Consider the following 24,040-nt stretch of genomic DNA (forward strand, 5'->3'; position numbering starts at 1 on the left):
TAAACAAATACAACGTCAAGTGGAAGAAACTGGCAACAAACGGCGGGAGTGTGAGACTTCCAAATGTCCCACACAAAGACTCAGTCAAATGCTTTGGCCCCACTAAGCGCCCCTACCGCCCTGGCAGGCCTGCTCCGGGGACCCGTCCACGCCAGCCCGGGTAGGTCGGGCCCGACCTCCCCAGCAGGCTAGTCGCCGGCGCGCGCTGCCCCCTCACCCTCTCTCCTCTGGTCCCGGGCCTTAAGTCTCCCTGGCCCGGATCCTCGGGGTCGCGGCCTCCCGTTTTGATTGCAGGCTGTCAAGTAGAGAACCCCCCCAGCCCCCACCCCCCTAACCCCTGATCTTGTGTATACTACAAACTCTGAACTGATACATGGCAAACCACAAACTGATACTCGAACATTCCTCAGTCTTCCCAGGGCCCGAGCCCCGGCGGCCCTGGTCTCGCCAAGGCTTCGTCCGCCTTCCCCCGCCAGGTGCGGGCTGGGGGCTCCGGCCCCGCCGCCGCCGCCGCCGCCGCGGCAGGGCGGCCGAGGACCCCGTTCCAGCTTCCCGAACTACAGATCCCAGGGTGCCTCTCGGACTCCCGCTCCCTCCCTCCGTCCGCTCCCTCCGCTCCCGGCCCTTGTTGTTTTGGCTGGAAGCGCTCCGCCGGAGTTTCAGAGAAAGTCTAGGCAGAAACCGGAGCCGGCCCGCACGGGGGAGGGGAAGGAGGAAAGGGAGAGGGAACGGGGAGGCCCGGCCGCTCTGAGCCTACCGCGCGCCCCGCGGCCGGGGAAGCGGCGCTAGAGCGGGAGGGGACGGGACAGTGGGATCGTTCTCCGAAGCCAAGCGCCGAGTGCCTGGTTCCTCCGCCGCTCCCCGCCCTCTCCGGCGGCGGCGAGAGCGGACCCACCCTCCCGCGGGACTTGCGCCCTGCCCAGCTCCTGCCGCCCAGCGACGCCCCGCGTTTCGCTGCCACCACGGCGGCTCCCTGCGTAGCCCAGGACCTGCCCTGAGCCCGCACGAGACCCTCGCGATTTCCGTTTTCCCTCTGTCCGTCCCCCGCTCTTTCCCGGGCGCCGCGGAGAAGTGACCCACCCTCTCCCGAGGAGGAGGAAGGGGAGGATCGCGCCGGGCGCACCGAAACCAAGGGGCGATCCGGAGTGGGCGCCGCACGGGGGCATTGTGTGAGTGAGTGAGTGAGTGTGTGTGTGTGTGTGAGAGAGAGTGTGTGCGCGCGCGTGCAACGTAGTGTCTTTAGGAAAGCGCCCGGGGAGGTCCTGTTCTTAGGGGGCGGAGCGCAGGGGACCGAGGCTCGGCTCCGTGCTGGGGCAGAGTCTCGCTGTGCCGGAGCGCTGCTGAGGCGGCCGGCGGGACGGCGCGCCTGGCGGCTAGGCTGGCGCACTGAAGGGAGGCCCGGACGCCCTCGGCCCGACAGCTGCCCCGGCTCCGAGGTGTCGGCCTTGGAGACGCTGCCAGCTTCTGCTCACCGTCCGCGGACCCGCGTGGGAGACGCTCGGACGCGCACAGCCAGCGCGGCGCGTAGCCCGCGCGTCCCGTCCGGCCCCGGCTGCGCCTCGAAGGAGCGAGGCTCTGGTCGCTGCGCTGCCGGCGGGCGTCGGCTGTGTCGGGAGCGCGCCCGCCCGCCCCTCAGCTGCCCGGCCGGCAGCCGGAGAGGCGCGCACCATGAGCGGCGGCGAAGTGGTCTGCTCCGGATGGCTCCGCAAGTCCCCCCCGGAGAAGAAGTTGAAGCGTTATGTAAGTAGAGCTTCGGCCGCCTCTCCTTGGGCCTCCCCGTCCGCACCGCTGCCCCGGCCGCGCGCGGGGCGGGCTCTTCAACTTAGTCCCCCATCTCTTTCCCCTCGGCGCCTTCCCCGGCAGGCTCGGGCACCGAGGCTGTAGAGCTCACGCCCCGGCCTCCCTCCACTTGGCCGGCTAACTTTCTTCCTCCAGCTTCCAGACGGCCTGCCGTGCGGGCCTCATCGGCCCGTGGGAGGGCCCGGGATTTCCACCTAATGCCTGCTGCATGTTTTTACTACTCCTGGCAGCAGAGGTGAAGGGAAGAGCGTTCTTCTTTCTTTATGTCTGCGTTTGATCATCATGGGGCTGCTGAACACTGAATTTCCCGCAACCGAGAAACCAGTGAGGTTTTAGAACTCAGCGGCTCTCTCTTCGGTCGGCGCTTTCATCTCGTCTTCCCCCGCCGAGGTGCGGGCCACAGTGGACTGTGGACCTGAGAAGTTGGTATTAGAAACCAGCATCTCATATCCGTGCAAAAGGGAAAGAAAAGTTAACTACGCGCCCTGCCGTTTGCCTAGCAGGGTTCGCATTTTCGCGGTTTTGAATCGAGGGACGGCGGGGTTTGGCCCGAGCGCCTTGGCAGTTTGCTGCGAGAGGAGGGCGCTGGGGGGAGCCTGGCGGCTGGTATTTGGGCGCCTTGGACGCGCTGTCAAGCCTCGCAGGAGGGGGGACAGCTGAGGCCCGTAGGATTTCTGTGTGTTGCGGTCCTTTCCCAGGCCACCAGGGTTCCTTAAATGGCATTGGTGTAATTGATACAAGATGCTGATTATGTGTTAAACCATTTTTAGCTGTTAGGAAAAATATTCCTTGAAAGAACCAACCTCACTTTGGTGGAAATCTATGCCTTCTTCAGGGGTCTAGATTCTTACCCCTTCTCGCCCGTTGGTTCTTTCGTCGCTTCCCTCTGCAAAGGAAAGAAATGACGTTTGTCCCGGCGTATGGAACCAATATTTTTCTAGTAAAATGTGTTTTCAAAACCAAATATGTGCCTCCTTAAATACAAATCTATTGTCAGGAGCCGGCACTTCCAATGGAACTTACTTCTTGTTGAACAATATCTACACCCAGTATTAGGACCCAAATTAATCTTACTAGTCACTGCTTGGATAGTGGAGTGAATGAAGTGCAGTGTTTAACTGCACCGACTCACCAGAGAGTTTCTGGTTCACTTTCTGCCGGCATTTGTTATAGACAAGTAATTCTTATTTAAGAATTTGATGCCACACATCCTAAGAAACTTGAACCCTTCCAGATCCCGTCTCTTTACTTATCAGAGTTTCCTGAATGTTCTGATAGAGATGCAACTTTCTTCCAACATTTGTGGGGGGCCGTGGTTTACTGAGTTCTTTAGTTCCAAAAAAAAAAGGTTGTACGTGTGTGAGAATAGGGAGTAGAGAGATAGGTGAATTTGTTTTGAGAGGCACAGTTTAGAAAACACGTGGACCTAACGAAGTTCTAGGAGGAAACTAAAAGACAGTAGAGTTGCTTAAATAAGTAGTGATTTTAGAGGCGTAACACATTCTTTCACATGGTTGGTTTATGGCTCTCTCAAAAGATGCCTGTCCCTGGACAAGGCATCATAAGATTAGAAAATATAGCGGGAAAGAAGCCCTGCCTAGTGGGTTTGCAATTTAATGTTATATAATTTAAGAAGAAAATTGGCCGAAAAGATTGTCTTAGCAAGGATGAATAAAATGGAAAGTGCACCCCCAAATATGTACTATTTCATTTGCTCATTACAACAATTTTATGAGGTAGGTATTATCTCTGTTTTACAAATGAGAAAACAGTTTCAGTAACCAGAATGTGCCATAGGATTTGAACCCAGATCTGCCTAACTGCTATAAAAGGTTAATGACTCATCTAGTTCAAGTGGAGCTCAGACTAAGTCATCTTTAAAGCTCCTTTCAGTTTATAACGTTCTAGGAGTCTGTGAATATTAGTTGAGAATGCAAGGAAGAAGCAAGTTGGGGGATAAGATGCGTAGGCTAAAGAAACATAAGCCCTCCAAGTGGCTTTCTGAGTTTTCAGAGAAATGAGACAATATGTGAAATGAGCCAACAGCATAAAGTGGTTTCAGATCTTTTGCCAAAGCTGACTGTTATTTATTTATTTATTTTTTAAATAGATGTTTTGAGGAATAAGCTCATTGTAGTCTGAAACCATAGGGATACTTTTGAGAGATAGCGGGCTCCCTAAACTGTTTTCAGCAGGGGGAAGAATATGCCCAACAGCTTGGAGGAGGTGGTGTTTTTCTTGCCTGGCTGAGTACTAGTGTTTTCTTTATACATGGATATGGCCCAGGAAAACAGTGTGCAGGGTGGCTACCAGAATTTAAGGGGTCCCAGAGGATGACTAGAGTATTGTAAGTTAGAATGAGGACTATCTTATAGTTTAGCTGTCAAGTTGGTTGCCCAGAAGTTTTTTGACATTTCCAGATTATCGATCTTTAGGCTTTGATGTCCAATTCAGATTGTTTTTGCTAAAGCAGCTTTGACCCTCAAAGGCATGCATATATTCATCCATTTCCGATTCTTGTTTTCTTTTCATGTAAAATCTTTATGAAAATAAAGGGTAAAAGGAAACATTTTTGGCCATCCAGCAGACAAAATGTTGCTTGATAATGGTTTTTAATGAATGGATTTGCTGTGAAAAGATATCTTGGATGAATGGTATTGAGATTGTTAATGAGATGTTAGGGAGTTTGGACATTGATTCTTTTGGGGAGCATTTGGCCCATGGGATTTCAACAGTTGTCTCACTGTTTACAGTATTTATAGGGTAGTCCAAACGATTAAGATGGTACTTAAGGGCTTTTACATGACAAGAAATTGTTTTAGTTTTTATCTTTAAAGTCATCTCACGTTATGGCTTCAGTGCATTCCATTTACAACTCCTTTTTATGTTCACTATTTCATAGTCAACTCACACAGCATTTTCTTTGCACACTAGTGTGTTCCTCTGGTATGAAAGCTTTTCTTAAGTTTCCTAGAAAGAGTGAAAGGGACATGAAAAGAGAAAGTCTGGAATAGTGTGTATATTTTCTAGCCTTTTCATCTCTTTTTACTTTTTTCTCTATCTATTTGCAGAAGGGTAAGAACCTCTTCTATGTATTTCATCCTCTGAATTTTTTGAAGTCTACTTAAAGTGGAGGTGAAAATGTTCATGCTTTCTTTCAATTTTGCTACCACTATGTTTTGTTTTTTTCCCATGTTGTATATTAAACAGCTGCTTTTTCACTTTAAGGACCTCAGTGGAAACATATACAGATCACCATCACTAGGGTTGCAGAAAACAAGTAAACTCTTGGTAGTATGCACTCAACAGTGGTGCTCAGATTTTTAAGAAGTTATTTAAAGACAAATCAGCTATTTGAAATAATGGTAGGATTTTCATCACTACTTGAAATTTCAGCCAAGATGAAATGTAAGTCTGAAAACAAAGGATTGATTCAAGCCAGCTGGCTATCACCATATCTCTGCAGGAGGAGCTTCCCTGTGGCCTGCCTCAAGTCTGGACACCAGGTTCGGGCTCCTCCATGGCCCAGCTGTCAGCATTGGGCAGGTGTGTAATCTCAGCAGGAGAACCTGCTTCTGAGGCCAGACCAAGGTGGCCTGTGAGCTGCCAGCCAGTCTGGGAGCAAGACCTCGGCCAGTTCTCTGGTTTGGAATCTGCACCCAGCTTGGGCTCCACTCTTCAGCTGTCAGTTTATAGGATGGTTCTTGTCTGGACTTCCAGAACATGCCCCTGGTTTTGGAAATGGGCCTAGAAACAGAAATAGCTTCTTTCTCTGGGTGGGCACCTCACATCTTACATGGAGGACAGGAGCACAAGCAGGCAGAGTTAGCATCTCCTTGTTCAGGGACTGCCCAGGATCTGTGCTAAGCATTAGGTCACTGCTCAGTAGTGCCACTACAGCAAATGGGATTGTGATATGGTCTGTAAACTCTTCTGTACTTTTTTTTTTTTTTTTTTAATTACTCGTAGCAGTAAAGGGACTCTCTGAAGCTTTTACTGAGTGATTGAAGGACCATAATTATTCTGTTGAAGTAATTTTTTTCTTGAAAACCTCAGGATAGTAAATGTCCATTCAGATTCCTAATGTTTTCTTTTTACTTTTTCTCCTGTGGCAGGAACACTGTTTCTGTTAACAAAGATCATCAACTACTAATTACATTAAGCCTTCATGATAGGTGGTTGATAGTTGATTGTTTATTGTTTCATTATGCCTGGACTTAATGATGAGTATAAAACTCTCCATGTAAAACTTGCTGAATTCCTAAATCTGATTGTTTTCTTTGGGATTTAAAATTATCATTAGAAAGTTGTATCAGTTTGGAGAGTAGTTTTAGAATTCTGCTGTTTTGAAAATTTGATTTTAAGTTTTTTAAAAAGATCATCTTTGATCAAAATACAATAATATGATAAGAGTTATACTTGGATAATCTTGTTGACAGCTGAATTGGTTATCTCAGTGTGTTGTGTAGTTATTAAGCCTGCTTTAAAAATAAAGCATCGAAGCTTTTTTATGACTAAATTCCATATGTATGTATCTATTTAAAGTTTATTTTCAGTAATCTCTGTACCCAACATGGGGCTCTAGCTCATGATCCTGAGATCAGGAGTCATATGCTCTTCCAACTGAGCCAGCCAGGTGCCCCAGTAGAATTCCATATTTTGTAGTTAACATAAAAATATATAGATAAGGCCTTGATAATTTGCAGATCGAGGAAGTTTAAGAATGATAGATTCAAAACATTGAGTGCTATAACTCCTAATTTTCTTACAGAAACTAACATAGGGGAAGGCACATCACAGCAGGTAGACTACTACTTTATTTGTGAAGGATTTGAAGTAAATTGAGCTACTGTGAAAGGAATCCTGGACTGAGTGTCAGGATGCAGGATTAGATTGATTTTGCGTTATCTAGGTGATTCTTTGACCATTCTGACCCTCAGTTTCCTCATCTGTAAAATGGGGAAGGGGCATGCAGATCTAGATTCTAAATTCTCTTGTGGCTTAACCTTCCATAGACATTTCTTTGGAAGTGAGAGGCAAAGGGGAGGAGCTTCTTATTAGAAGCCTCCTTTTTGGGAAATAAATTTTAATTTCTTGCTCATTTTAAATAGTTTAGTGAATGTATGAGGAACTGCTTAAGCAGTTTGGGGACTCTCTAGCATTTGCCTTAATAGAACACAGGCTCACTGCGTACAAGGCTGTGAAGTTGCTGCCCTGAGTGTCACAGTGTCTTCGTGTCTCCAGTACCCAGCGCTGTGCCTGGCTCAGAATAGAAGTGCCAGTATCTGTTGACTGAATAAATCAACTAGTATTTCTGGAGCTTTTGTAATGTGTCATGTGTGGAATACAGTGGAGGGAAAGGCCTGCTCCCTGCCCTCAAGGAGTTTCTAATCTATCTGTGAAGACAAGCTGTAAATGCACCTACATTTAAATCGTTTTACAAGACATATGTTATAAGACCATATATGATTACTTGCCAGGTGAATGATTCAGTCTATAATTGCTTAAGAGTTCAAACTGGGAGGCGAATGGGAGGGGGCTCCCAGGGGAGGATCCACAAACGACTTTTCAGGCTCTGTTCTTGGAAGAACTGAGGTCCTGCTGGCAGAAATAGTAAATCCCAAGGGAAGCCTGGTTTTAAAGGCAGAACAAAGACTTTGTGTTGAGTTTAGACATCCTAGGGAAGAGAACAGCTTCAGAACACCTAAGTTTCAAGCATGGAGTTTGGATGTCAGCTGTAAAGTGTGGTTTGAGAAGTTTCTGTTTCTGCCATGACCTAATGCTCCTGATGGGATCCTGACCACAAGTGAATATTATGTGTCAGACAAGAAACAAGCAAACAAAACAACTTGTTTGGTCACCTGAACTTATTAAAATTCCAAGGGACATGTGTTATTTAAGAATTTCTTTATGTCTGTTTTGAGCTAAATAATTCATTCTGGCAAGCATTTAGTTTACAACAGAGAGGGAGCATGTTCTGGTGGGAGGGAGAATAAAAGAGCCTTTGATTCATTTGCTCCTGAGTTCCAGCAGGAGGGCCAGCACTCCCTTGGGCTAGTGTCTTATTTTGGACTTTGGAAGCCATCTTAGCCCAGCTGTGTGAGTGCCAGCTAGTGTTGGAGGAAAGAGAATAACACTATTGGGTCTCATTAAACCCCCTCTGACTGTTGATGGAGGGGTTTCTCTCATTTCACATTCCTCAAATTAACATGGTGGCTAATTTCCACGAAGTTAGAGCTTCATCTGAGTTTGCCATTTGAACTTTGGCTTGAAGTCACAACATTTCTGTGAGTCCTTTTATCTCAGTCTAGGGATTTGAGTACAGGAAACTTATCAAGTCACAGGTTTCTTTATTCTCCCCTCTTTGGCTACAAGCACAAATAAAATTAGCATTCTTTTCTTCTTCAGATTACTCCTGGGGAAAAGTGGTTCTTTGTACAGTGGATTTCCACATCCATTAAATAAGTAGCCTCTTCAGTTGCCAAGTATATGGCAGGGAGTCTTACAGAATAGGAGGTGGCAGTTCAGGCCTGTGGAAGTACTGGGAAAAGTCACTTTAGTCACTTTGACCATTCCAAGCTTATATGTGTAAGCCCCTTAAATAATATAAGAATGCCTGAACTGGAAAAGGGAATCTTTTATATTTTCAGCAGTTCTTTTATTAATAGGCGCAAAACTCTCTAACTGAAGAGAATAATTCTCATTGCTGAAGGCACATGAAGTAGAACCAAACAGCTTTTGACCCTCTTGCAGCCTGCTTTGTGAAAAGTAGTTACCGCTGAGCACCGAACGCATGTTTGGTTGTTATCTCTGTTACATTAGCTCTTGAAACGTTCTGATTACAACTTGTAGCTGCCAAGCCCTGTCCTGCAGTATTATCTGGAACAAAAATTTTCCATGTGGTTGTTTTTAGCAGAGCTGCTCTATGCAAACTGCACATGAAGATGTAAGTTGCACGAAATAGAGCTTCTAGAAGGGGAAATGTGAGTTATCTTAAATTTTTTCTACCATTTAACTGTTCTCATCTCTATGTGTATTTCAGAAATTTTTATCATACTTCTAAACTGAGTTTTATTTTTATATACTGGAAAGAATGCCAAATTCACCATGAGTTTTTCTTATGGTGGTATTTCTTTTTTCTCTCAACTTTTTACTTTGAATTCATACTTGGCCTAAATAATTCCCTGTGTTCAAAAAGAAAAAAAAAAGTCCTAAAGGGAAAAAAACAAATAGCTACATTGTTCCATGAATTAAAAACAATATACGGAGAGTCCAAATATTTCTTTTCAATGTAAAAATCTTAGGTCATTTTTTTTTAAAGGAAGAAAAATATTAAACTTTGCTTTAACTATCCTGTTCATTGTTTTTCTTTTCCTTTTTTTATTTTTCTTTGACTTGTGTGGTTTAAATTTTTTTTGGAAACAGTTTTATGCGTTCTTTAGGAACGCCACACATGAAAAAAGAAAACATCAACATTCCATTTTACATTTCAAGAGAAAAGTGAGGGGAGGGCAGCCATAGTCTGAAGAAGGGGGAAAATGTCAGTTGACACCGTGGCTTTGTACATTACTTTCCTGTTGCTTGGTTGAGTCGAATATTTGTCATTTGCCTATAGATATTTAGTTAGTATACATGATGGAAGCAGGTAAATATAATTTTAGTCAAGGTTTGCTTTTGTGAAATGAGGACATAGGACATTAGCTCTGAGGAGAAGGTTGGGGACTCAATCTGTTGTTCTTGTTCTTGTTTTTATTTTCGTTTTGTTTTTAGTTTACTTACTTTTTTTTTTTTAGTAATCTCCAAACCCAGTGTGAGGCTCGAACTCATAACCCCGAGATCAAGAGTCCCATGCTCTACTGACTGAACCAGCCAGGGGCCCCTTTATTTTTTGTTTTTAGTACATCAGTTACCTAGTTGTTATAACATTTTATTTGCTAACTTTTTTTAAGTGGGAGAAAGGTAAAAGCACTCTTTGTCCCGTGGATCTCTATCTACCCTCTTGCTCTTTTCTCTTTGTTTTCATTTCTCTCTCTGTAATGTAAGCCTGGCCACCAGTATCACAGAGTATTTGTGTTAGAATCTTTACACACACATTCTTTCATCTTTTCTCTAAAAGGGGGGAGTTATTTCTGACCCTGTAATGTGGTAATCAAGACTAGGAGTAATAATGTTCCACCATGTAGATTGTTTTCTTCTCCTGAAATGCAGTTTTAAGTTACTACTGTATTGGGAAATGTGGTCAGGCCACTTTCCGAGTAGCAGAACTCCTCCCCAGATGACTACCTGATTAAAGAATTAAGTACCTGGTGTGCTTTCTCAATTCAGATCCATCACATATTCCCATTAATGCCTTGGACAGAGTCACAGCAGCCAAGATGAAAGTGCTTCTAGTTGGAGGGATGACCAGTTGATTAGTGCGAGAGAACTTTTAATCTTCCACTCTTGAAAGAGAAACACTTGGTAAAATGCTCCCTCCAGTGTTTTGAATTCCAATGGCGTTAGGTAGATCTTGAAGAGGAATGATCACCTCATTCAGTTAAGGAGGTATTATTTGAACCCCCTTCCCTCCGGCAACGTTATAATTGACCCCAAAGTTGTGTAGGAGTATTAAATTTTACAAGTTCTCCTTGACAGTTTCAGATTTGAATGTTTAAAGTGTTGAGAAAAGGTAGAAGGAAATACTGAACAAGAATGCAAAGTATTTGGGGAGGTAATTTGATCCTAGTGATGCTGTTACATAAAACCAAAAGCCTTCTGAGTAATCTTCACTGGGTATATAGGTCATTTATCTCCGAAGAACAGGGTGCAAAATTAAACTGGTGCTTTTGATTAGTATTCCTTTTTTCCTTTTTCTTCACTTAAGTAAGTAGTCAAAAAAGGAAAAGCAATCATAATATATTTTTGTATTTGATATATTTTTCCAGGTGATTTTCATAATGACCCACAGTATACACAGTAGAAGGTACATATACACGATCTGTTTACAAAGAAAATTATGGCTTCAGTTATCATTTTTTAGTGTTTGTAATAGGATATTAGTTTCCAAAGGACAAAGATGGCATTTGTTCTCTGTGTCTAAAGGTACTGAGTGATACTTTCCATGATCTCTTGAACAATATGACCAGATAATAATACAGTTTTAAACCTAAAATTATAGATCGTCTAGTACAGTGTTTTTCAATGTTTCTAACCCATTTCTCTTTCATGTGTCATTTGGCTGTCTTTTGACTTTTTAATCCAGTTTTTCTTTCTATGATTTACATTACCAAAACAAGCTATATTAAGTATCTTTCCCAATTACACGGATCTCCTTCCCTAGTCAAGAATCCAACCTCCACTGTTTATAAGGAGTGAAAATTAGCCTCTGGGAGACTAACTGATTTGTTCCAGGTCCTACATGTTAACTAGCTGTTCTGGCAGAGCCAGATCTCTCATCCCTTGGTTCATATCCCTCCAGTCACCGAGGGAATGCCTGCTATGAAAAAATACTGTGAAGAATTCAGAAAAAGAGGACCAAGAGGCTGTCTCCATTTTTTGGGAGTTTATATGCTACATAGGATGCACTTAGTATTGCAAATTATATTATGATCAGTGACATTTGAGATAAGACTCTAGAAGAATTTAGCAGAAGGGACTCTGAGAAGTCTTACTGAAGGTGGTTAGAGATTTCTCACCAGGATCTTAAACAATGGATTCTATTTTCAAAGCAGGAGCTAGAATGAGACTCTTTCTATTCCTCCTTCCCTAGACAGACTTTTTTTTTTTTTTTTTTAAGTAGGCTCTGTACCCAGTGTGGGGCTTGAATTCACAACTTTGAGATCAAGAGTTGCATGCTTTGCTGACTGAGCCAGCCAGGTGCCCTCAGCCAGATTTTTTTTTTTTTAAGATTTTATTTATTTATTTAACAGAGAGGGAGAGAGACAGCAAGAGAAGAAACATAAGCAGGTGGAGTGGGAAGGGGGAGAAGCAAGCCTCCCGCTGAGTGGGGAGCCCAATGTGGGACTCGATCTCAGGACCCTGGGATCTCAGGACTCTCATGACCTGAGCCGAAGGCAGACGCTTAACGACTGAGCCACCCAGGCACCCCACCCCCAGCCAGATTCTTGAGTGGGTTTTGTACACTTGGCTGCTTCCACCTGCTGCTCATTTCCTAATGGAATAGAGTCTGTGTCCTTTTCTAAACAGTTTGCTCTGAGGTCCCCAATGACCTCCTGGTTGCCAGATATAGCAGAACTAGATTTGAACTTTTTAGTTCTAACTTTTCATGGATCTCCTGACTACATTGATGGAGAAACAATCAGTCTCTCTTCTCAAAATCTTCTTTCCGTGCTTTCCTAATACTGGGCTCTAGTCTTCTTATGTATGGGAGTTCTTCAGCATTCTAGTAGCAGCACTGCGTGGGCCTTGTCTCCCATTTCATGCTGTTGAGTTGCTGCTTCAAAATATGTGAGTTCAGGAATCCCTTTGAAAATTTGATAAAAGATCTGGGCTCTCAGTTTCTGCAGAATTCTTATAAACTTACACTATAACCTTGCATTTTCCCCTAACCTTTAAAGCCCTTCTCTGGATTTTTTTTTTTTTTTAATAAAGATTTTATTTATTTATTTGACACAAAGAGAGAGAGAGAGAGATTGCAAGTAGGCAGAGAGGCAGGCAGAGAGAGGTGGGGGTCGGGGAAGCAGGCTCCCTGCTGAGCAGAGAGCCCGATGTGGGACTCAATCCCAGGACCCTGAGATCATGACCAGAGCTGAAGGCAGAGGCTTAACCCACTGAGCCACCCAGGTGCCCCCCCCCTCTGGATCTTAAATGGCCTTGAATCATACGATGATGATTCAAGGGTGTTATCTCAGTCTGTTTCTCAGTCCACATCTAACTGCTTAGATCCATAACTACCTAGATCCCCCACAGCAATCCAGCCCCAGCATATCCACAGCCAGCCTTATCCACTCCCTCTACCTGGAGTTCCCTCAGTCAGTGCCTCCACCATCACTTGTGCAGAGGTGTTTCATGTTATCTGTCCTTCATTCTCCATACCCAGTGACAAGTCCTATCAGTTTTACCTCCCAAATATCTCTTTAAGGGGCCCCTGCATGGCTCGATTGGTTAAGCGTCCAACTCTTGGTTTCAGTTGAGGTCATGATCTCAGAGTTGTGAGATCCAGCCCCCCTTGAGCTCCCTGCTGGGCATGAAGCCTGCTTAAGATTTTTTCGTCCTCTTCCACTGCCCCAACTCCTTACTCATCCCCCTACATGCATGTGCATGATCTCTCTCAATCTCACTTCTGGATTGAGGCAGTAGCCAGTGGCCTCTCTCCTTCCATTCTTCCAAACTGTCTTCATTAAGGCAGCCAGAGTGGCCTTCGGGAACACAAATCTGAGCATACCGCTCCCAGTTTGAAGCTACTCTAAGCAGTTCCTTTGGCCTTTGCCCAAACCTCTTCTCAGTTTGCAAGGCCCATTGTGATGGGGTGCCCTTGTGGGCCTCCCGTAGTATTTTTTGCTACCTTCGCACTCTCCTTCAGCTCTTCTGAACTTCCACATCCCACACTGGTCTTGTGATCCATCTGTCAGTCTGGCTTTTGCCCTGCTCTCTTCTTCTCCCAGAATTTTTGGTCCTCCCATCTGCCAGCACAACCAGGCTAACTTCTGCTTGTTCTCTGCCCCTGAAGCCTCCTTTGAACTCCCACCACTCTCACACATAGACACAGTGGGTTGCCAGCATCTGTTTAATCCTCCTTTGATACTCTTCCGTTTCCATAGCATGGTGCCTGTCACACCTGATCATACATGCTTGTTTTAATTGCTTACTACCCATTCAGATAGTGGGGCCATATGGTGCCTAGTGAACCCCAGGTACTTTTGCCTTCATGGGCTTCCCTTCCTCTATTAAAAAAAAAAAAAGAATAAAAGTTGTATTTTACAAGTGTGTCACTATAAAGATGAGTAAGTTCCAAGCTGGTATTGTTATTGTTATATTCATTTTTTATCCTGACTTTAAAATAAATTAATATAAAAACACTTCTCATGGGCATTGTGCCTTCTGTGCCTGATGGATATGTTGGCTTTGTTAAATGGGCATAAATACTTTGGGCCTACTCACAGTTATTTTATTATGTGCCCCTTTTGTGATGGCTTGGATACCTTCTTAAACAATTTTAAGATTTTGTATTTTAGCTCCTAGTAATGGAAAAAATATATGGAAGATAGGGTGATATACTCAAAAGGTATATATAATATATATGTACTATATATATATATTTAAAAATATATATATTTAAAAGAAATTGTGAGTTTTCTTATGATGTCAGAAATATGTTGTATGAGTTATTTTATTAATACAAACTTTTCTTCATGATGCTTCTGTATCCAGCAGTGGTTTTTAATGGATGTGTGGGGTAATTTTGTGGGGACAAATGTCTGGAGACATTTTTAGCTGTCACAGCAGGGGTACTTGGGCTGCTAGTCAGAGGCAGGGATGCCTCCAACAAAGAATTATCTAGCCCAAAGTAACAGTAGTGCTGACATTGAGAAACCTTAATGTAGAGAAATTCTTCACAAAGCTTAGTTTCTGTATGCTTATTATTTAGTTTCTTTCCCTACGTGTCCATTAAAAGCTATATACTTGACCCCTGAACAATGCGGATTTGGTCCGCTTAGATGTGGACTTTTTTCATTAAGTATAATGGAAAATGTTTTGGAGATTTGCAACAATTTGAAAAACTCAGAGACGGGGGCACCTTGGTGGCTTAGTCCTTTAAGTGTCTGACTTTAGACTCCAGCTCAGGTCAGGATGTCAGGGTTGTGATATTGAGCCTTCAGGCAGGCTCTGTGTTGGGCATGGAGCCTGCTTGAGGTTCTCTCTCTCCTTCTCTCTTTGCCCCTCCCACCTAAAAAAAAAGAAAGAGAAAGAAAAGCTCACAGGTGAACCAGGTAACCAAGAAACCTAGAATACCAGAAAAATTAAGAAAAAAGTACTCTTGTAAGAATGCAATATATAATACATAAAACATATCAAGTATGTGTTAATTGACTTTTATAGATAAGTCTTCTCTGGTCAACAGGAGGCCATTAGTAGTTCAATTTTGGGGGAGTCAGAAGTTATATGCAAGATTTTTGATTGCATGGGTGATTGGCCTCCCAGCCCCTATGTTATTCAAGGGCCAACTATATTTCAACTGTAGGATTGTGTTGTAGCACTGGCACCAAACTTTTTTTTTTTTTTTAACCTCAGTAAGGCTAAGAAGAATAGTCATTGAAGTGGCTGAGCTTATGAACACAAGAGGTTGGTGCTGTGTAACTTTCACTAGGGTTTATTTGATAGACAAAATCTCTCTTAAAGGGTCTGTTGTCATTTAAATCATTACCCAGATATTCATTTTTGCCCCTGCTAATCCTAGCCAGAGTACAACCAATTGTTGTCTGGGTGGGGAGGGGGATGTGAAGTGTTTATTCATGATTTTTATTACCTCTTGGCTTCAGTATCACCATTCATTGTTCACAAGCCGCCCAGCTTGTTTACTTTTTATAAATTACATTTAATCAGTCCTCTTGCAGGTCTGGCTACTGTAATTGGCAGTAGCCACAGAGCAGGGCTGACGAGTCCGCATTTATGCTGATGTCTCATAGTCAGCTCATGTTCTACTTTCCATGCTTTCTTGCCTCTTCCCTCTGTTTTTTAAAAGGAAGGTGAAGAGAGAATTGCCACAATGCTCTCTTTTCAGATACTCTAATGGTGCTTGTTTATTATTTGGTCGAGTCCCTGTGTCCTTTGGGAAGAGTCCAGGCTTTGGGGCAGTGGTTCTCAGACTTCTTCCGTCTGTATTATAGTCACCTGGGCAACTTCTAAAGTGAGGATTCCTGAGCCCTCCCCACCTTCTGCTGTTTAGTAGACTGAGGCTGAAGTCCAAAGCACTTTTGCCTCAAATCCCTGCTGATTCTGATGTAGGTGGCTTTTGAAATTATACTTGGAGAAATCCTTAGTTGGGCATGGAGGGAAAAAGGAAGAAGAAAGAAAATCCAGTAGAAGTAAATGTGTATGAAGAGTGGGCTAGGAAGACAAAATCCAAAACTCAGAAAGTAACTTTAGCCTCTCTATTGAGAGATAAGGGAAATATGCTGTGTTGCTATGAGCTTACTATTTCTAGCAGTGATTTAGATCAAACTGTCCCATAAAGGGGACATACCTTAGAAGAAGACAGAGTGAAAGGGAATTTTTAGAAAGGTTAGAATGTGAGAAAGTGCCTAACTGAGTTGCTCGGAAGACATTATTAAATCAAGGAAGGTATTATGTAACTATTGATTTAAAAAAGAATGTACATTCCTGAATCAAGAGTTTATGAATGGCCTAAGTCAAAGGGAAAAGATATGAAGAAGGATTAGCCCTTCACCAGAAGTTCTGGTTATTCTGGTTATTGGATCTGAGAGCGTGTTATTAAAATCCAGATTTCCTTGAAAAGTTCTAAATTCAAGTGTTCTTTCCTACTGTCATTATTATTCATGTCTGGTTCACTTTAGTTTGGGTTAGTTGAGATGTGGTTGATTTATAAAAGAGCACCAAAGAAGTTCTTTTGTTTTTTAGTCTCTGTGTGTCTCTGTGTATCTGTGTTTAATGTATATATTCTAATCTACTTTTTAAACCTGAAATTTGATTTTTTTTTAAAGATTTTATTTATTTATTTGACAGAGAGAGATCACAAGCAGGCAGAGAGGCAGGTAGAGAGAAAGGAAGGGAAACAGGTCCCCTACTGAGCAGAGAGCCCGATGTGAGACTTGATCCCAGGACCCCGAGATCATGACCTGAGCCGAAGCAGCGGCCCAACCCACTGAGCCACCCAGGTGCCCCGACCTGAAATTTGATTTTAAAGTCCATTTTAGAGAAAGAGAGCAAGAGAGACAGACAAGACAGACTGACTCTATTTAGAAAACTAGTCAAGAAGTGGACTAGGTGGAAGTGGTTTTTTAATCCTAGCAAAGGAATAAAGTACTTTATTTCCAACTTCCTACTGAACTTACTCCATTTCTAGAAAGCTATGTCTGTTTTTTTGCGTATTAGTTCCTTAAGGGAACTTCCTTGAGAGAACTTCATGATTCCGTTCAGTTACAATGCAGAAAGCCCTTGACACCGCCCCCCACCCAAAGTAAAAGGGTTTTGGGGTGTTACTTACAAAAGGATGGCTATCAGCTTTTATGAAATCATTCTTTATGCTGCTCCGGCCATCCGTGTGTCAAAGTGTTCGTTTTTCCATGCTAGCAACCCTGACTGTTTTGTAAAACTTTTCACCATTATGGTATCGTATTCACTGGCTTGCTAATCTTTCCTCCCTCCCTTCTTTTTTCCATCCTTCACGCTCTCTCTTCTCCATTTATTTAAATGCCCAGAAATACTTTAGCCTCTTACATACTCTTCCCGTCTGCTCACAAGATCTTAGAGAATCTCCACATCTACCTTGTAAGTGTCGAGTATCATTACTGTTATTATATGAAGTGTCTACCACACCCTCTCATTGCACTGTGAGTCCAAGTAAGTTTGGTTAGTAAATCACTTGGCTCCTGAAGTGAGGAGAAGAGCTATTGCTCGACGCGGAGACCCAGAAACAACTTTTACCACTTACTCTGGCAACCAAGAAAGGCTAGACTCCTGTGACTTCTACTGTGTGCAGAGAATTGAAGTCAGGGCTCACGACTTGCTCTCTTCATTCCAGGTGACCTTATTTTCTAGCATTCCTGTACTTTTTAAATCATATCCTTGGTTAAACCTTTTTTCTTAGGAGTCTCTTAATATTTCTGACTATTTTTTCAGATTTTTTTCTGTAATTTATTCTAATCCATATGTTGTTTAACGTATTGATAGATGTTTCCAGTGAATATTTATATTTGCTGAAAACAAGGATGAATGCTCTTAGGGAGAACCATAACATTAAGTAGTCCTGCAATTGCAGCATGAAAAAATATATAGCTTATAAGATTTCAGTGGGAGTATTTTAACTTAAAATTTTCTGGTTTAGGCTCACCTTGGAAAATAAGTTATAAAATCTTAGGTAAGCAGATTTATTGTCCTTTGTATAAGTTACTAAAGAGAAGTATTTCTTATATATGATTTATCATTAAAGTTAATATATATATTTAGCCTTATGGCAATTTTATATTTATTTATATTTGAATAGGAAAAGTACATGAATTGACTTAAAATTTTAATATGTTGATGCTTTGGTTATTTATATGTTTTAAGGTATAGTTTTTAGTACTCAAACATATTTAAATGTTTAATATTTCCTTACTAATTTTAATGGGTCTTTAGCAATTAATGATATTCTTTTATGATAGGTTTTGTGCATACTTAATTTTTGAGGAAATTGGCTTTTATTCCTAAGTTGGAGAAATAGTATATGTTAAGTATATAATATATTTTAAATATATATATATATATATATATATATATATATAAAACAGTATATGTTTTTATGGAGGGAAATTGGAACATGGATATTAAAATATTTTTAATCTTTCACATAAGGTTCTAGCCTTGAAAACATTCCATGTATGTTTTCAGTAGAAATCTCTTGTGTTTTTAAACCATATATTTCCAAAGCAGAATAAATTTTCTTTGAGATTTTTATTGAAAACCTTAGGGGGAAGAAAATAACTCAAGAAAGATAAAGACCAGGTTTTCTTGAAGTAATGAAGGGGGTAAAAAATTTCTACTGCTCTTCCTATTCCTAATGAGAAAAAATGAGGTCCTAGGCAGTTGGACCTAGGAAATACCCTGAATGCAAGGCCAGCTGGGTTCTGCAGGCAGACATAGACAGGAGCACAAGCTCCAGCCCAGCCCAATGCCATTCCCAATATGCACTCTCCCCCTCTGCTTTCAGTAGGTTGCTGTGATTTATCACTTTTGAACAGATGGACACTCTTAAGAGTATTTTCATTGTCTCTCAGAGCAGTGGCAATATGGTAAATTTACCCCAATCCCTCTTTTTTTTTTTTTTAATTTTAATCTTTAATTGTAAAAAAAAACCACATAGTATAAAATTTACTAATGGGACACCAGGGTGGCACAGTTGGTTAAAGTGGCTATCTCTGGTTCAGGTCGTGATTCAATCCCACAATCTTGGGATTGAGTCCCACATAGGGTGCCTTGCTCAGCAGGGACCCTGCTTCTCCCTCTGCCTGTTCTGCCTGTTCTGCCTGCAGCTCTCCATGCTTCTGCTCTCTCTCTCTCTGATAGGTAAGTAAATAAATAAAACCTTTTAAATAAATAAATAAATAAATGGAATTTGCTGTTACCCATTTTTAAGTGCACAGTTCAGTGATGTTAACTATAGTCCCAGTGTTGTGCCACCCCAGTCTCTCTTGCCTCTCCATCTAATCTTTATAGCATGGGAAACATCTGAAGGGGCTTTATTCCAGCGCCATTTGGAAAGGTTGTGCACCTCACCTATGTTTACTCCTTCTCTGTAGTAGGAAGTTAATTATGTGGGATTTGCTCACCTGAGCCACACAGAAGATCCTACTTTAGTGTACATTTGGAAATCCCATGCCCCTGTCTGCCCCTGAGAAAAAATTCTTTCGTGATATAGAGTCAGTGTTCAGTTTAATCTTGAGCATATGAGAATGAGTCACCCTGAGTAAGTATGTAATCCCATTTATACCTTCCTTCCAATCTCCCTTTAATTTTTAAACTCAATATACTAGATCCTGACTTCCTGTGTAGGGTCTGGTGACTGGGGACTAACTTAGGGACTGGGCGATGTTGAGATTATTTTGGAACTTTCTGTTCTACTGAAAATGAAGCTGTATGGCCTAAGTTTTAAAATTCAGACTATGTGTGGAATGTCTGTGTGGATGAAGGAACATGTTAAATGCTTTTTGGGAAGGCAGGAGGAAAGAAGAATGAAAATTTTAAGCTAGTCTGATTTTTGTGGGGGCAATTTTGAGATTTTTAGAATATATATAAACCAAAGATGACTGGCTAGTTGCTCTGTGATTTCTTTGTGTACACAGAAGGAATACTTGATATCCGGCTAAAGAGATATTGCTGAATAGGTAGGTGTATTAGCTGACAAATATTATGAGTTCTGCTTTTGATTCCAGTTACTATTATCTGAACAATGTGTAACCACTAAAAATATTTCACTGGGAAATTATTTTTAAAAGAATACTTGCAGAAGTGCCTGGGTGGCTCAGTGGGTTAATAAAACTTCTTCCTTGGGCTCAGGTCATGATCCCAGGGTCTTGGGATTGAGCCCTGCATCAGCTCTCTGCTCAGTGGGGAGCCTGCACCCCGCCCCCTGCCTGCCTCTTTGCCTGATTGTGATCTCTGTCTGTCAAATAAATAAATAAAATCTTAAAAAAAAATAAAGAGTACTTGCAAAGTACTTTGGAATCTTTAAGGTACTTTGAATGTGGTACTTAAAGAATGTAAACCATTAGTGTTTATAGTTTCATACCTGTGGAGGTATATGGCAGTGGGAGTGAACTTCACAATATCCATTTTTTAAGACAGCATACATTTGAACTAGCCATTCTCCCTAAATGCTTATTTTAAATTGGCAGTGGTTTACCCAGCACTCAGTAATCTCACTTAGCAAGTGTTTGGCACGCCTGTTTTAACCTGCACAGGTTCACTTCGCACAAAGAAAGGGAGGGTGGGGTTACATGGTGGAAGCACCATGTTAGCCTCATTAACATATTTTGAATAACTGTATTTGAACACTTGCCAGTGAAGCTAGGCTATTTGGATACTTGCCAGATGAGCAATGGGAACTTCTGAGAGGAGCGTAGAGATTTGAGCCTGTAAAATGTTTACTTTTGCTTCTTGGAGAGGAAACGTTTTAGAAGTTGCTATTTAGGATATTTCCCTTATTCTCCCAACAGAACAATTTTTTTTTTTTTTTAATTCTGCAGATATTTGAGATCTTCTCTTCCCACCATCTTTGTGTATTTTTGGAGCAGGGAGGGGAAATGTACCTTGGGACTTGTTTCAGAAATACCTTTGATAATGTCTCCTGGATTAGATTTAGTTCCCACTCAGTCTGTGTTTGTTTTTTGCAAAATTAGTCCTAAAGCTCTTTCTGTGGGCCGATCTGGAGAACCTCTTCTGCAAGCTTATCGTGTGAACACCAATGGCTGGAACAAGACAGACAGGATAAACTAGGGTGTCTGTAGAGTCAACTTCTGTCCTGTGGATGCTCAGATCATAAAGATGCCAGCCTGGCTCAGCTCTGTGGAGCACAGAAATGATCTTTACAAGGTTCTAGTTTTGTGGCCTGTAACTGTGTCCAGAAATACTTCTTTAACTTTGTTGACACCATCTGGCTGAAACCAAAACTTGGGGCTCTAAAACTAGTTAAGGAAATAAAAGCTGAAACCAGGTTCTTGGATATTGTGATGTAGCAGATTTTAAGGGTAAGAAGATGAGGCAGCACATATGCTTAGCTCTGTAGTTCTTATTTTGGGGGCCAGGTCAGGGAGTATGAAAACCACCAGGGAGCTTTTATAGAACCTATTCTCCATGATTGCTTTTTTTCAGGGTGGAATGACAAGGTAACGAGGAGGCATTTGAATCTACAACCTGTTGAAACCGTGGGTGCTTTCCATTGTGTGGTAGTTTCCATTTTTTAGGCCAATTTGCAACCCTGCTTCTTACTTACTCTTCAGAATAGAAAGATACAGCCTGATAACACCATGTCTCATTGCTCCTATGAAAGATTTTGAAGTAATATGTCAAGTGTGTACTTAATAGACTTACCAAAGAGGGTTTTCTTCCTGCTTAGGGCTTTTTTTCCCTTTATTTCTTCAAAGTTGGTTCTTAAGACCAATTTATTTTATTATTATTATTTTTTAAAGATTTTATTTATTTATTTGACAGATAGAGATCACAAGTATGCAGAGAGGCAGACAGAGAGAGAGAAGGGGAAGAGGCTCTCCACTGAGCAGAGAGCCCGATGTGGGCTCGATCCCAGGACCCCGGGATCATGAACCTGAGCCGAAGGCAGAGGCCCAACCCACTGAGCCACCCAGGTGCCCCTTAAGACCAATTTATTAAAATCACACAAATATAGTGTAGCTATTAAAAAAAAATTTTTTTAAATGAGAACCTAGGAAAGAACCCTGGTACATTAAATGAAGTCCTAAATTTTTAGCAGGTATTGTAAAGAGCATATCTATTTATATTTTACATGCCAGTCATATAATGTATATATAAATATATGTTATATATATAAACATATATTTATATATATATATGCTTTTATATTTCTAGATGCAAGTTATTAAATTTCAGCTAGCTTTTGGTGAATTTCGTTGACTTGTAATTTTGTGAATAATGTATGTTATTTATATATTTACATAATCACTATCTACTTTTAACTAAATACATAAATATATCTTTGAGTCTTTATAGCTTTTATTCCTTAGTGATTCATAACAGCCTGCTTAAAAAAAAATGTATAGGTGATTGTAATCATGAAGCAATGTAGGGTTAATGAATACCTTTGATCATTTCTGTATTTGCATTTTTTGTCATAGAAGATTAACTTCTTCTGTGTTTGTGGAGCTTCTCTGTTGTGTCAGTTTCTTGCTTATAGGAATACTTATGGAATGTTACTAGTTCACTGTTTAGTACATGTTTAACATCTCTGAGGGTGGTAGATATAAAATCCTTTTCTCAAACAAGTACTTACATGAAACAAACAATTTATTCAAGTCCTCTAACAACACTAGTGAAATTTGATTCTGGCACCAGGCCCACATTTAAGCTGATATTGTGGGTGTGGGTGTGGGTATGAATGATACTAATCACTGATAGTCTCTTCAGAATGTGTTAATATTTTTAGGTCTAAATATGAGTTATTCAGTAGGTACATCAAACTTTAAAAACTAGGTAAAATGTAAATATTGACTTTTGTTTCCCTTTTAATTAATTTTAGTGACTTCCTAGGTGGTATTTGTGAAGTGACATAACATCTTCATTGGTTGTTGTGTTCTCCGTAATTTAGTTATAAAGTACTAGCCTAGCCATGAAATGTGAATGAAGAGGCTACCGTCAGGTATAGAGAGGGTTTAGCTCATTTAACCATTGCTCTAGCTCCACAGCTTGCTCCCTGGCTGGCTGGCATATTTACATATTATATAATCCAGACTGGTTTGTCCTGTTTGGTAGGTTTGTTATAAATTGCAAAGCTAAGTAAATGTGTGATAACATTTTAAATGGCATTACAAGTTAAATAGTACTTGCGGAGTGATGTAGCCCAGGGCCCCAGCTGTCAGGTGGCCCAGGGTCAGCCTCCTTTCGAGCCATTTCCGTTTTCTTGTGGGTAACAGGAAATAAACATGAAACTGTAGTAATGCCTGACCAGAGGACCACTCCTTTTTCCAGGTGACATCCCGCCTGATACTGAAAATGTCTGATACTGAAAGTAGATGTTGCCTGTGTCCACTAATGACTTTTGTACATAGGCAGAAACCAGCAAACCAAACTGGTGGAACCATTTCCATCTGTCTGTGCCCAGTGTGAAAACAGTGTAGGAGGAAGGTAACTAGATGAGTTTTGTTCCCCTCCTTCCTCAGGGTATAATGAGAGAACATTGCCATGAGCTTGGTGATGAGCATTTCTTAATGGCTGAACAGTACTGGGTTAAACTGACATATAGTGCTTAACTTAACCCAGTTAAAGGGCTCCTGGGTTTTCTAAAGCATCCTCTGTCCTTATCTGTTTACTTTATGAAAGCTGTGCATTCATGTGAGTGTTCTAGACCCTCTGGTGCGTCCCTCTTCAGTGTTGTGTATGTTCTTCTTGTGTTCACTTCCCATTACGCCCCCAGCTAGAAACTGGGATCTAATGGTGGGTGTGGAAGTCTTCCCTGGGATGCCTCTCTCCTCCATGCAGGTCCTTCTCTGAGATTTGCAGGGGTTCCTAGTGCTGCAGGGTGTTAGTTAAACTTATGGTGGTGGTAGTATTGACAACCTCCACCTGCCATGCTACATGCTTCAGCCTCTCATGCTCTCACCTGTTCCAATCTCAGGCTTCTCTTTGAGCCTACACACTGGGGACCCTGACTTAGAAGATCTCAGTTTAACAGCAACCTGTTTTTCCCTCGTGAGTCAGTGCTTAGTTTGAAGTATGCTGAGAGAGGTTCTCATTTCTGTAGGTCAGGCAGGTTGCAGCCTGCTTGAGTTTTTAGTATCTCTGGTTAATAATGACTTTAGAGCACAGAAGAGGAAATGGCTCCTTTATGAATGTT

At 41.8% G+C, this 24,040-nt stretch overlaps 1 protein-coding gene and 1 pseudogene across 2 annotated transcripts in view; one reads left to right on the forward strand and one right to left on the reverse strand.

Annotated features, from left to right (window-relative positions):
- Positions 1-491: 491 nt before the first annotated feature.
- LOC131999874 (serine/arginine repetitive matrix protein 1-like) lies at positions 492-1,670 on the reverse strand (annotated as a pseudogene).
- Positions 1,659-24,040, forward strand: part of GAB1 (GRB2 associated binding protein 1) — a 125,406-nt gene continuing 103,024 nt past the window's right edge. For both annotated transcript variants that reach the window (XM_059373049.1, XM_059373056.1), the window contains exon 1: positions 1,659-1,740. In XM_059373049.1, coding sequence (XP_059229032.1) covers positions 1,669-1,740 — 72 coding nt within the window. In that variant the 5' untranslated portion in view covers positions 1,659-1,668. The remainder of the gene's footprint in view (positions 1,741-24,040) is intronic.

This window comes from Mustela nigripes, chromosome 1 (genome assembly GCF_022355385.1).
Source record: "Mustela nigripes isolate SB6536 chromosome 1, MUSNIG.SB6536, whole genome shotgun sequence".
NCBI classification, from domain to species: domain Eukaryota; kingdom Metazoa; phylum Chordata; class Mammalia; order Carnivora; family Mustelidae; genus Mustela; species Mustela nigripes.